At 40.7% G+C, this 14,375-nt stretch overlaps 2 protein-coding genes across 2 annotated transcripts in view; one reads left to right on the top strand and one right to left on the bottom strand.

Annotated features, from left to right (window-relative positions):
- bace2 (beta-secretase 2) overlaps positions 1-6,923 on the top strand; it is a 13,068-nt gene extending 6,145 nt beyond the window's left edge. The window contains exons 4-9 of the mRNA XM_037081686.1: positions 1,166-1,297; positions 1,943-2,077; positions 2,351-2,452; positions 2,875-3,024; positions 3,115-3,283; positions 5,114-6,923. Coding sequence (XP_036937581.1) covers positions 1,166-1,297; positions 1,943-2,077; positions 2,351-2,452; positions 2,875-3,024; positions 3,115-3,283; positions 5,114-5,355 — 930 coding nt within the window. The 3' untranslated portion in view covers positions 5,356-6,923. The remainder of the gene's footprint in view (positions 1-1,165; positions 1,298-1,942; positions 2,078-2,350; positions 2,453-2,874; positions 3,025-3,114; positions 3,284-5,113) is intronic.
- Positions 6,924-7,083: 160 nt separating this feature from the next.
- On the bottom strand, positions 7,084-14,011 carry LOC119009941 (transmembrane protease serine 2-like). The gene is made up of 13 exons (XM_037081699.1): positions 13,713-14,011; positions 13,312-13,459; positions 12,613-12,705; positions 12,353-12,466; positions 11,523-11,652; positions 11,306-11,416; positions 11,177-11,220; positions 10,126-10,288; positions 9,863-10,035; positions 9,441-9,542; positions 8,736-8,878; positions 7,617-7,769; positions 7,084-7,348 (listed from the first exon to the last, which is right to left on the bottom strand). The coding sequence occupies exons 1-13, from the start codon at positions 13,740-13,742 to the stop codon at positions 7,331-7,333; spliced, it is 1,422 nt and encodes a 473-aa protein (XP_036937594.1). The 5' UTR covers positions 13,743-14,011; the 3' UTR covers positions 7,084-7,330.
- Between the last annotated feature and the right edge of the window lie 364 nt (positions 14,012-14,375).

Raw genomic sequence — 14,375 nt, 5'->3', positions numbered from 1 at the left:
GAGATTGTATAAAGTTCATGAAACAGTTTGATACATGCGAGAAACAGACAAATTAAGCCAGTCTTTTCAAAGTCTCAGCTGTTAAAGAAATCCTTGCTCTCAGTGGGACTAACCTGTTACAATAAGGCAAAATAAAAACTGTATGTGTTAATATTGCCTGAGGCACAGAGAAGAAATAACATGTTACCTGATAATAGCAAAAGTGTATCAGTCAGTATTTCTTAACTTACTACTGTCCCATGATGGTTTTACAGGGTTAGGGTTAGGGGTCGGCTTGTGGTGATGGTCATTTCATGACAGAAACAGAAATGTTATCTCCACATTCATATTTTTTCTTTTAGATTTTTGTATTCAAGTTTCTTTTGAAATCTCAGATTTGGTTCACTTTTGGTGCTTTAACTTGTCCTGTGTAAGTTTGTATCCTCAGTGCTCTGCGGTAATATTTGTTCATTTAATTTTTTTTTTACACTGAATATTGGACAATACCTACTGAAAAGTATGACCCAACATGGTGCACCACTTCAGTAAAAAAGGTTACAGGTTAATTAATGGACTTAGATAACTCAAATGTTATTGAAAGTGTCAACTTTCTTTAACGTGATCGTTTGGTGTTGAAGGGATGAGGGTGACGACAGCGTAAACCAGCACAATACATTCTTTCATTCTGTGCTGACTATGGCAACCTTTGGGATCAAATGCCAGTGATTGAGGAGCAGATATGACCACACTGACCACTTTGTACTGTCGGTGTCTCCTGAGTGCTCAGGTTCAATCTGCCTGAGCCTTGTTTGTCATTCATGACATGATGGCACAGGACTGATATTAAAGAACCCATCTGAGTACAAAAATGTCCAGAAAATGTTGTCTCCTTCATACCCTCCAAGGTTTTACAGCCTTGAATCTTCTTTTAACTTTGTGAAGTCATGTAATTGTGTCAGGATACACAATATTATGTCCACTGTAACTTTAGTTTTTCCGTTCAGTTGGGCATTTCCAGTTCACGTTTTTTTTTACAATTATACTTTATATGTTGCCTATGTTTTGGTAAAGAGAAAGTAAATGTTCGCCAAGTCAGTTGAATAATCTAAAACTAAACTAAAAGCTTAAAATGCAAATATAAAGCTCAAAGAATTAATGATTAACACATCCCCTGTCTCTCAATTAGCCTGACTCGTCCTTGGAGCCCTTCTTCAACTCTGTTGTGCAACAGCTGGGAATTCCTGACATCTTTTCCCTCCAGATGTGTGGTGCTGGACTGTCAGCCAGCAGCACAGCTGACCCAGCGGGTGGCAGTCTTGTGAGTAGTCAGGAGGGGCCGTCTGGAGAGAAAAGTTTCATCAAATAATCATATCAAATAAGGTTTGGTTTAAAAGGCCTAAACAGAGTCTTTGGGACTGTTTATATTTTTTTATGATCTCTGCCTCTAATTCTGTATTTTGGTGATACAAATAGTGTCTCTGGGGCATTTAACATGGACTGGAAGAGCACTTATCTTCACAGACAAAAATAGATAAATCTGTCAGTAGTGAATCAGACATAGCAGCTGAGTGCATTTGAGAAAAATAATTGCTTGTATCCTCGTCAATGTGCTTTCTCCATTGGAGGCCCGGTCTAGTTAGAGTGGAGCTAATTAAGCTAAGATAGTATCCTGCTGAGAGCAGGTCTGTCACGGTTATACCAACGGCCTCTGTGCCTTACTCACTGCATCTCCATCATGTGACCCACTGATACAGACAGATGGATAAGATGGCAGGGTGCTGTGTGTGTGTGTGTGTGTGTGTGTGTGTGTGTGTGTGTGTGTGTGTGTGTGTGTGTGTGTGTGTGTGTGTGTGTGTGTGTGTGTGTTAATTTATTCTGCCAAGAGGATAAACCTTTTCTAGACTCTTTGTCCAGTTGTTGTCATCTGTAAATGCGTTAAGAAGTCATTTTGTTCCCTCCTCAGGTCATGGGAGGGGCTGAACCAACTCTGTATCGGGGGTCAGTGTGGTACACCCCTATAGTAGAGGAGTGGTACTACCAAGTGGAGGTTTTGAAGCTGGAGGTTGGCGACCAGAATCTTGACCTGGACTGCAGAGAGGTAAACTTCAAACTCTGCTATGCTTCCCTGATTATCTCTACCACACATCACCATGTAGAGATGAGCATTATGTTCCTGTGTCAAGGTTAAAACACGGAAATGAAACAGATTCTCAGTAGCAGTTCTGCAAAGGAATGTAATCTGTTTATTTCCCACTCGTGAAAGAACTTCCTTGTATTTTTTTTTTTTTTCTGTTTGCTCAAGGCCTTCCATAGGGGCCTGCTGAACTGGGAGAAAGCCTACTGCACTCAACTCTTTCTCCCTCTCTTTCAGTACAACATGGATAAAGCTATAGTTGACAGTGGAACGACACTGCTGCGTCTTCCTGTCAACGTCTTCAATGCAGTGGTAGAAGCCATCACACGCAGTTCTCTGGTACGTTGCTGTCTCTCCACAGACAATGATGAAACATGTTGTCAGAGCAAAGAGATGCAGGGGCGGATAGCACACACTCACTCTTCAAGGACGTAGTAGCTTTGAGAAGGAAGAATCAGGAGTTTTTCAGCTATAAAAATGTGTGTGTGCGCCCATGCTTTGTTTGTTTCCCCTGTTTCTGCTTTACACATTTTTCACCTCTTGCAACTGCACACAAACAGTACTCAAGGTTAATTTGAACCTGGAAGCAACATTTTCAATTAATGTATCCACATCCTTGGAGATTAATCCCAAGTGGAAAAATGAAAGAGAACAGCAAACCCTGACCTTCTGTTTCTGTCTGTTTTTCCTCTTACCCTGCATGTCTCACTTTGTCTATTTCTTTCTATTTCTGCCCTTTTTGCCTCTTCCTTCTTGTTCAGATCCAGGATTTTTCTTCAGGGTTCTGGGACGGCACCAAGCTTGCTTGCTGGATGAAAGGAGAGACACCCTGGAGGTTTTTCCCCAAGCTGTCCATCTACCTAAGGGCCACGAATTCTAGCCAGTCCTTCCGCATCACCATCCTGCCTCAGGTACCTGGATAAACATGAACTCTTCATCAACCTATAAAAACACATATCAGTGCTCATTCTCTTCCTATAATTTTGGCCGGTATATTGCAGTTGTACATCCAGCCAATCACAGATGTGGACGGCACGTTAGACTGCTTCCGTTTCGGAGTGTCATCATCAGCCAACGGCCTTGTGATTGGCGCTACTGTTATGGAAGGTTTCTATGTGGTGTTCGATCGTGCCCAGCGGAGACTGGGCTTCGCACTCAGCAGCTGTGCAGGTAAGAGTACATACAGGGCTATTACTGACACAGAAATGTATGTAAAACTGTTCATTTCACGAGTCAAAACATCATATACAGATGAAAATCTAGAATTTGTCAGTTGCACAGATGGAGTGAACGAGCAGCTCACGAGTGAATAAAGACAGTTAGCGACGTTTGTGATAACAGAACAGTGAATCAGAGACAGGAAATATAATTTTCCGATCGTGTCACAGTGGTTATGTTCTAAATCAAAAATAAAAGAGCTCACCCCTCCAAACAACCCTCTAGAATTAGCGTGAATACAGCCAAAGGGCCCCTTTTGGCTGTTTGCCTCTGAGCCTGTGCATGCATGTAGCTCAGCCCCGTTCTCGGTCAAACAGGCTTTCAGCTGGTATGATAGACAGACAGCAGATAACTTTGTCACACCTTGCACAGTTCTTGGCTTTTACTACACACCCCTGACCAAACACACCAAAATACTCAGAAAATGAAAAATAATGGAAGAGGGCGGAGTCTGTAAAGATACACACACGTTCACATGCTTCTTGTGGGTCCTAAGTGATGCTTGGTCACAAATTGATTCACTGTATATCTTGGTTTGGATGGTCAAAGTGTTTGTTATACCCATATAAATATTTTCCTCAGCCTGACAGCATCACGTGTGTGTGTGTGTGTGTGTGTGCGTGTGCGTGTGTTTGTATGAAGCAATAAAAAAAATAATTTAGGATATAAGTGATTTTTACAGTTTCGGGGCTCCCCTTATGCCCCTTATCAGGCACAAACATACACTGAAATCACCAAAACACTTCATATTATAGTCCCTGTCAAATGTTAGTGTAAGCAAGTCCTAACATACAGTAAAAAAAGATGCAGAGGTAGAAACACTCAAAGCCTGCTACAGCTGTTAAACTTTATTTCACCTTCTATTTACAGGGTGCTTGTATAAAAAAATAAAGATAGGACGAACCTTTAACAGTCCCTTGCGGGGAAATTGGATGAAATTCAGTAAAACACCTCGTATTTGTTAAGCACAGGAAATATTAAAGCTATTATGAAAAGGCAATAGGTTGAGTCTCTTTTTGGGTTTCAATAGTAAATGTTGCTGTTGCAGTTCAGAAGTCAAAATTGACACATTTTCAAAAAGCAAACCGTACTGTAAAGGTCTCTGTACTAATACTTGCAGGTTCACTGACTGAGACTTTGGAAATATCCCATTCATTATGACCTTGACAACAAATGTTAAACCTTAACCAATGCCACTTCCCAGTAGTTCTGTGTAAATACGAGCCTTGGCAAGGCTTCCCACATTCATCTTCAAGTACAAAGATCACTTTTGTTCCACATTGAGCAAACAGACATGGAGCAGATGTAGGCTGAAGGTTGTGGATGCAGGCTTGTGACTGTAGGGTTGCCAGGTCTGATTCCTCAGCTGGTTTCCTAAAATGTCGACTAAGAGAACTCTCAGCTATTAAAGTGTTGTCCATGAATAAAGCATATAACCACAGATTATTTCACTGATGCTGCCAGTCTAAGACAACTGTTGTGTTGCTATCAAGCTGCCATTAGTAAATCGACTTCTAACCTTAATCGTTAATGCAGTTGATGTTTTTACAGCGGCAAGAAAAACTATGTGAACCTTTTAATGGCTTCACTGTGGACTCGTAGTGGACTTGGATTTCATAGACTAAATGGTTAATCAAATCATGAACAAAAATCAGCAGATTCATCAATAATCAATCATTATATGCAGCCCTGTTTACATGATCAGGTGTGTGTTTTTTCTTTATCTTCCTTTTTACTTAAGATTTGACTGAGGTCTGGCAACTGTTTTCTATTTGTCTGCAGTGAATGGTGGGGCAGCTCTGTCCGAGATCGCAGGGCCCTTCTCAGCAGCAGACGTGGCAGCCAACTGCTCCGGCGGGGCCCCGAAGGAGCCTCTCCTCTGGGTGATCTCGTACGCCCTGATGGCGGTCTGCGCCTTGATCCTCATCATACTGTTGCTCCTGCTTGTCCTGCCCTGCCGACGCAGAGACCGCTTCGGGGAGATAACCGACGAGTCCTCGCTGGTGCGCCACCGCATCAAGTGACTGAGAGGCAAGGGACGGGCGCACAGGGTGAACGGGCAGGGAGACAGGGAGCGCAGCCCATGCACGGCGCTGGAGAAAGGGGTGAGGCCCGGCCTGCACCTGAAAGTGACACTCGGCTCTGAATGTCTGACTGACTCTAAACTGCACACAGCAGTTTGCCCGACAGAGGTGGACACAGACAGATCAACTGCCTCCTGAAGGGAAAATCCACCCTAAAGCAGTTCTATAAAAACATCTGTTGGTGATTATTTATGGTTCTAATATCTTGTTTTGTGGTGTATCTTTCTTATTCTCACTGATGATTGGTCATATGTAGACACTCTGACACAGACATAAACATCCAGGATAGAAGAAGAACAGTAGGTGCAATTTTCTCCATCAGCTTTGAAAGTTCAGGCATGTTCTCTTGCCTCTCATTCTCTGAGCTGTCCAAAGGTTTTCTGGGGAATGTAGGACATCCTTAACACAAACAGAAACACTTAATAATTTCTGATACACACTAAACATCTCACCAGCAACAATGTACAGCGACATGAAAATAGCCAAGGGTGGCGTTTGTGCCTTACAGACAATCACAGGGCAGAGCGTGCTGAAAAACCACTGGTGCACTCTTGAACAAATTAAACGTTTATGATTTCATTTTCAGACAAACTGTATTATTAATATCTGAAGGCATACAGCCTCCTGAAATTAGCCTTTACAGTTGAAAATCTGCTGATTACAGATGTGAAGGAATGTTTCTAGTGCCTTCTTACACTTTGAAGTTAACCTCCAGTCTTCCATGGAGTGAATATATTTATATATATATTTGTGCCTTTCTGTGGTGAACTTAAGAGGAAAAGCTGCTCAAACAATCACTGTTAATAGGATGAATATTACTCGAAGATACACATGTTTACAGTGCCTTTAAGTCTCAGCTCACTGCCGACTCAAATAGAGTATCAACAGTTTGAGACTCACTCTGCTGAATTGCACTTTGTTCCGGTCAATCAAAAGTGTAATGTAAATCTGAAGATCAATATTTTCTCAATCTTTTATTCAATTTGTTGTATTAATGTAGTTTTACTAATTCTGTATAAGACGTCCAACTTTATATTGAAATCTGATTGAATGTGATTTAAGTATTATTCCAAATCTTTGCTTTTTAAACACTATATGTTCGATGGTACAAATGCATGTTGCACCTTTTGTACAAACACTAAATTAGAAGCCAAAGGAGTTTTGAAACATAGGAAACACTCTGGGTACCTGTGGACTACAGTGAGTTATGTAACAAAGCCAACTGACCTGTTAGAAATGAAGACGTGGTCTCTTTACACTAGTGACAGCTTCTTATGTAGAAATCCTGAGTGACGTGACTGAAGCTGCACCTATATGTCACTGCGTGCCAAAGTTTAAAGTTGTGTAATTGTCAAAGTGAAGGTAAACTCGAGTCTTTGGTTGTTCCCTTATTTATACATGTATTTTTCTGTGCCAAAATTGTACTTGTTCTGTAAACAAAAGAAGTTGTGACCAAATCAAAGATGTAAATCATTTTAAATTAATAAACATTTCTTTTTTTGTGAAAAGTTACCCAGGAGCACTTTAAGTCAGTGGGACCGAGCTTCATGTGGTGTGAGTGACATCTTGTGTTCACACATGGTATCTCCATGTTCTGCCTCAAATATCACTGAAGTCAAATAAACAGTGTCCATCACATTAATACAGATTACAATATATATTTTATATATTTCACATAAATATACAAAAAATAAAACAATATGAGATGATGTGAAAACATTGTTCATCGGAGTATAATACATGAATTTAAACCAGTTTGATACCAACATCTGCTGTGATGTGAATTGGGAGGATGCAGAGCAGTAATATCAAGTACAACTTATTGTTGAGCCATTTTTAAATATATTATTTTTGCATACTCAATAAAAATAAAACAAACATCCTCTTCTCAGATAGTTCGTCTTTGGTTCTGTCATCAGTCATCTTGATGCTTCTGTAAACAGAAAGAAATTGATTTTTTTTTGTTTGATGTGATACTCTGATAAGATTGATATCATTTAGAGCTGTTACATTAAAAAAAAAAATCGTTTGAATCAATTAATGTTAAATCATAAGCTCCCATGTCAAATGACCAAGCCCAAATAAAAGTTTGAACCCGGCTTATTTTGACTGGCTAACAATAAAACGTATATACGTAATAACATGTACATACAAACACGGAAATCTCCCTTTACAAGTTTAAACTTTTCCTTTGTTTTTACCCTCATCTGATGGTAGATCCAGTCCAGAAAGTAGGTGATATTTCCATAAACACCTGGCTTGTTCTTCTCAGTGCAGTGTTCCCCCCAAATAGTGTCCCCTATGAGCCACCATACACCGTCCTGCAGGGACACCAGAGGGCCTCCGCTGTCAGCCTGAGAAAGGGCATAGCACAAAACTGAGTGAGATTTTAAAAAGTAAACACATACAACACTCTTTAAGTGTACAACATTCCATCTCAAGGGCTTTACAACGATCTCTCTGTGATGAAATTAAAACACTTCAATCACTTTTCGTTCAGTTTAAGAAGCATTTAGATGTCTATTAAGATCTATGAAAAGCTTTGAGTAGTTTAAATCAAACATGATGTCATGGTCAGCTGCTATGTCAGAGCTATAACTTTACATTCATAGTTGTATAAATGGTGTGTTGTAAGTCACAAAGCGGAGCTGTTTATTTAAAGCTGTAGCAGTGTACAGAACACAGTGCAGGTCCTGTTAGATTGCGCCTCAGAGCGCGTTACACAAGAGCATGAAAATGCCTTGAATTCTTTACAGAACAGGAACTATTTTGTTCGTCACAGCTCCATTTGTGAAAGAAAAGGTGAACTGTACCAGAAAACATGTCTTTATAAAGAGTTTGTTGCTGCTTGTTTCAACACTGATTTCTTTTGTCCTACATTGTTCTGTAGGATCATTCGAGGGTGTATCTGTAGAATGTATTCGCAGCTGACGCTCCAAACATATCAACCCTGAAGGCAGTGGACCAGTGTGGCGGCACGCCGGGTGCTCACTTCAGACTAAAACAAACTGCTTTTCGATCAGTTTATCAACTTCATTTCTGCTGTTTCAGCATTTAAACTATATTTTCACACCTCTATCAAAAAATAATGTGTGTGTCACTGGTTCGTCTCATACAGAAGCACATTGCCGGCAGAAAAAGTAAGAAAGAAAAAGAAAGATGAATCATTATCATGTTATGTTATGTGAAACGTTAACAAAATGTTTTACATTGTCACAGAGTTTACTAAATTTGAATAATGTGAAAATATTCACATTATAACATGATGCAGATCTGTTTTTCTTTTCGAGCGTTGCAGCAGTACACTGTTGTAGTCTTACACGGCACAGGTCGGTCGCTGCCCCCGTCTCCCTGGCACATAACATGTCCTTTGATATCCGGCCACTGTAAGCGATGGAGCTGTTGCAGTCTGCGATGTCTATGAGAGAGACCTGAGCCTCCGTCAGGTACGTAGAGTCAGAGTCTGTTGAACAACAAGAACTGAATTAATCTAACTGAAGTATTTTTAGACAGTTTAGCAGACAACAGTGATCACTAGGCACAACAGGTCGATTTCCAGAGCATCATTCAGACACAAAGCAAAATCAAAAGTACTTTACAGGTGCATAAATATACATTAAAATTAAGACAGGCAGAGATTAGATTATTAAAGCTGCATTTAAAGGATAGTAAAAACAAAACAAGAAACAACAAGCAAATAATTAAGGATAAAAAGGACATTTTGTATGTGATTTATTGGAAAAAAAACTCAGTAAACAGTAAAGTATTAAGCCTTGAGCTGACAGTTTTAGCCAACCGCAGGTACTCTTGGAGGTTATTCCACAGGTGAGGCACGTAGAAACTAAAAGCTGCTTCACCTTTCTTGGATTTAATCCTTTGAGCACTGAGGAGAGCTGCGTTCTGGAAAAGCTGCGCCACTAATGCTTTTGAGTTCTTCAGAACTAAAACATCTCATGTTTAAATTTCATCTCTGATACATTGCTTTCAGGAATGTCTTGTCCCTCATGTAACCACTAAGTTCTCACCTCCAATTGCTGTGGGGCCAAATCGTGTTACCCAGCACATCTGAGGAGCTGTGATGTTCAGACCAACATTTGGGAGGCACACAGGTCTGATGTTACCAGACGCTGCCAGAAAAAGAAAAAGTCTTGTTACAAGTCTACAAATGGAGGATTTATACATTAAGCTGCTTTCCACAGAGTGATGGACAATAAACGCTAAATTGTCACCTTAATTAGAGTAATGCAGACTAACACAACAGTCATGCAATAAATCCTTCTTTGGTGAAGGCTAAAATATTATGTTTTTCTTCGAGCGAGGTGTTGTTTCAATTGTACGATCATTTTGGAGGATGAAGTTATACATACAGGTGTTTCTATTATTTTGTCCACTCCATTTATATCAACACGGACAGCCTAAACACCAGTGACACCCATCTCTCTGTCACCTGTGATGTCCAGACGTTCAGAGAGCCTCATCAGAGCGATGTCGTTCCTGCGGGTGGCACTGTCGAAGCCTTCGTGCGCTATGATGCGGCTCACAGAGTAAGCAGGGTTAAACAGACTGCCTAACGGATCCACTATCCCAGCATACACTGTCCAGTCTCCAGGGCTGGAGGCTCTTGAGGGAACAGAGACGGCACAGAGTAGATTCAAGGTGGATGAGAACACAGCAGCCACTGGTCTGAGCAGTGTGATGAGAGGGCCTCACCTGGCCACACAGTGTGCTGCAGTGACTATCCAGTAGGGGGAGACGATGGCTCCCCCACAGCGGTGGGAGCCCGCAACCTGCAGGCTGACCTGCCAAGGCCAGGAGCCTAGAGAGGCCGGCCGGCCCCCAGAGGCCCTGCTGGAGTTCACCCCTTTCCCACAATCTGAGGACAAAAGTGCTGTTAGAGAGCTTTGACGAACAGGTGCTGCACAGACACAGTGTAAATACCGCAGTGTAACGTCATGCTAGAAAGAAGAGAGTGAACCAACGGAACAGTGATGTCTTCAAACTTACAGTTAGTTAATCATGATCATATTTAACGATGCTCAACTAATCAGTTTGAGGCATTTTTTTAGGTATAAGTGTCAGAATTCTGTGTTTGGTACTTCTTAAATGTGATTTTTTTTTTTTCCTCTCTGTCAGTAAACTGAATATTATTGGGTTGTGGAATAATCGAGACATTTGTGGACGTCATCTTGTCTGGGAAACACTGATCAACATTTCTCCTGTTTTTGGACTTTTTGTTGACCAAACAACTAATCAGTTAATTGAGAGATTAATCAAAGGATCGAAAGGTCGAAAGTGAAAATAGTCATTAGTTGCAGCCCTGGTTGGTAGTAATATGGCCTTTATAAATATTCCGGGCCACAACATTGTCTTCACATGTTTTGATTGTTTCATTTTGGACCACTTAACATTCATTGTCAGATCTGAAACAGATAGCAGTAATGGGGAAACCACGTTGGAGACATGCACACAACACACAGTCCTGCTGCAAGACTCCTGCACACAAATCCATCAAAAAGACAAAGACAACATTTTTCAACATTAGATGTCCAAAACCGCAGCAAATTATCAACACAAATGCAGAGCAATTAACCCACTGTATAACTTAATGAGACTATGAATAAATGAACAGAAACAAATGATGAATATCTGAATTGTATCAATGATGCAGCGTTTATGTTACTATTCCCTCTCTCGAATAAAAAAAAACAACTTGATTCTGCATTGCTGTCCTTTGTTTTGAGGATGTGTGATAATAACATACCAGTACAGCGCAGAGTCACCACACTGTTGTCAGGACAGGTATCACTGCAGATGGGGGAAAAAAAACAAACATTTGAGGTAGAATTGGGTTCACACTTATTATCATTGAGAGGCTAAGCAGTTCACTGACCTGAGGACAAGCTGCTGCAGTATGGACACATCAGACTTGAAGTCAGACTTCACTCTTAGGTATCCATCCTCAGAGTTGGTCGTCTGTTGGCCTGATTTGAAATACGTGCCCCTGTGACGGGAAACACAACAAATTCATTCAAACACGTGAATCCTTCACATGTCAGATGATAGAGGAGCACGGTTTCAGTGTCCAGTGAAACACAGGCGCGTGTCACCTGCTGTATCCGATTTGCTGGCAGCTGGCTCTCCCCTGCTGCTCGGTCCAGCCGAGAGAACAAACCGTCCTCCAGTTTTTGCCCTGAGTGGAGTAGATCTGGAGCAGGAAGCTGGAGCCCTGCAGCCTCACTGAGAGACAGCAGCACACAAACACCCAGCTGACATTTTGTTACAAGAGGAATGTGGGTGCAGCCAGTCCACGTACAGTTTTATACATATCCATTGGCACTAATGCACTTTGTATTTACAATATTTAACACTATTCTAATTGTTCATACTCCCCATCTACAGTCTCTAAGACTACAGCTGTAGTTGTACTATAATTGTTTAATTCTTGCCATACTTATCATTCGCCTTTTTCTATTCTTTTTTGGCCATTTTTTTGCCCTTATTTGTGATCTTTAATAATAATCTGATATTTTTTTTCGTTGTAGCGACTACATAGTTGTTGCTTGCCAAGTCAGAAGAATTTCACTGATCAGAATTACATTGTGTAACACCATGTGTTTGACAAGTAAAACACTTTGACTGGACTGTGTGTATCACACAAGGAAAACTGACATTCAGCGACAGCGTTCTCTGTGGTGTCTTTAGTTGTGTCTGATGCTTAAAAAGCAAGAGAACATAAGTATGTATGATAAACTACGATCAACAGTATAACTACATGGAGCTCCCAAACTAAAGGCGCAGAGCTTTGATGTGATGTCAGCAAAACTTAAATCAATGCGTTCCTGTCAGCTGTTAAAGTTGTACAGACTATATAAAGGCAAGTAAAACAGACTGCAGGTGTGTTTTATCAGACTTTTGGCCCCTGGAGGAGGCTGTTTACCACAGTTAGCTTCGTCCTGGCCTCCACGACAGTCCTTCACCCCGTCACACCACTCAGACTCCCACACACAGCTCCCATCGCCACACTGCATCCCGTGAACACAGGCCGAGGAATCTAGGGGACAAGATGAGACGGAGGGAAAGACTTTAGACTATACTGTGTGTGTGTGTGTGTGTGTGTGTGTGTGTGTGTGTGTGTGTAAAGGTTGTAATATTATCTGATTTATTACAGTGGACAGGTGGGATAAACGCTGCACTCACAGTAATAACCGAGGAGGATCCCAGCCAGCAGCAGGAGGAGCAGCAGGGAGATCACAGCAGCCACAGTGAACTTCACACAGCGCTTCTTTACATCTGCGGGACGACACACACACCGTGACTGGAAACCCATTAACACCAAGCTCACCACCTTGTTAGAAAAGTGTTCAGTAATGCCCCTTTTCAGCCAGATTTAACTCAGTTTAGTCTCATAAAAGCATTTGTATTTTCTTTGTTTTTTTATTGTACAAGGAATTCTACATACAAAATATGATTGCACCTTTATGGCTGACAGAAATGAATGTTGTATGATCATAATGATTAATTGAATGAGAAACACATTTGTATTTTTGATCATGTGAAGGTCACTGACTGTCCTGAAAATGGAAATCAACATAAAGTTTATCCCATTCATTCTGTACATCTGATTAATTATTGATTTATCAATTTTACCCAAATCTCTATCATAAATTCTGCCATATTTAGTTATGAGAGTGAATTATCATTGTCGACTTCCTTTGATTAGAGGTCATTTTACATCATTTTTACACTAAATACACATGCACATAGATTTATTTAGTTGGCGATTCATTTTTGAAATAATCCCACTTCAAGCCTGCACAAATGTTCTGAATTAACAGTTCTATTAAAATCATTACAACAGTATAACCTGCCAATTCAATGCAAAGGAGACTGGACTACCTTTGTGTTTGGGAATGGAGTGGCTGATCTCAGGTGGGGGTTTCGGAGCCACGTGATGAACATACTGAGGCTGAACATCTGAACGGCCGGGAGGAGAAAGTTTCCTCTGGTCATTTTTGTGGATGAAATAAGGACCTAAGTCCGGATACTGTCAGCAGAGCATACAAGATGAGAACGAAGATGTCAACCTCTTGATTTAAAAATTTGATGTATTTTCTTCTTTCAAATGAAAGAAAAAAAAGTGTGGGTGAGATTTGTACTGCATTTTAATCCCTCACATTTCTAAATGTATATTTTCAATGATGGTATTATTATAGTATGAATTACTAGGAGGTAATAACATGTTTCTATACAATACGTTCTTTAAACTGACATGAATAAAGAAATGAATGAAAACTTACCGGATTAGTGCTCATTTCCTGTTTAACCATGAATTGCAATCATCAACCTTCACTGTAAATAACCTGCTCAGTATTTACGTCCTCTCTAGGAGTATTTGAAGCCCCAGGAGAGATTTTTCCCTGATGAAATTCAGATGATTATGATGATCTCCTCTCACATTCACCTGGCTCTGCTCTCTACATCTTCACACCAGCGATGACATAAAGAGTGCATGTGCTCGTCTGAGTGGCCACTCCTCGCACTCCACTGGCATCGGTTTAAAGTTTCCCTCCTGCGCACACAGCGAGCGTCAAAAGGGCCGTTGCCTCGTATAAACATCCCGCGAGTGTTATCTGCCGAGCTGTCAGCGTTGGTGAGTGAGTGAGTGTTACACTGCAGTGGAAAGCTACTTCAACATACGAACTGTATACAGACAAACACATTAAGCTTCAATAACTTGAGTCAATGATTGACAGAAAACGCAAGAGCACACTTAGCTCTGTGCATACACTTGTAATGGATAAGTTAAAATACAACTCAACAGGACTTGTCTTAAAACAAATGTTTTTTTTTATTTTTTATTTATTTCAATGACAGAGCAGCAATCACATATATATATTGTTTTTACAGAGCAGTAAGTTATAAAAAGTGAATGAAAGTTGCTGAAATCTGTGAACGCATCA

Source organism: Acanthopagrus latus, chromosome 2, assembly GCF_904848185.1.
Source record: "Acanthopagrus latus isolate v.2019 chromosome 2, fAcaLat1.1, whole genome shotgun sequence".
Taxonomy (NCBI): domain Eukaryota; kingdom Metazoa; phylum Chordata; class Actinopteri; order Spariformes; family Sparidae; genus Acanthopagrus; species Acanthopagrus latus.
This window is presented reverse-complemented; position numbering and strand designations above follow the sequence as displayed.

Coding starts and splice junctions, on each gene's coding strand:
- LOC119009941 (XM_037081699.1), bottom strand. CDS start 13,742: ATGGTTAAACAGGAAATGAGCACTAATCCG. Junction 12,467..12,612: donor GATCCTCCTCGGTTATTACT/GTGAGTGCAGCG, acceptor CTTGTCCCCTAG/ATTCCTCGGCCTGTGTTCAC. Junction 11,653..12,352: donor CCAGGACGAAGCTAACTGTG/GTAAACAGCCTC, acceptor GCTGTCTCTCAG/TGAGGCTGCAGGGCTCCAGC.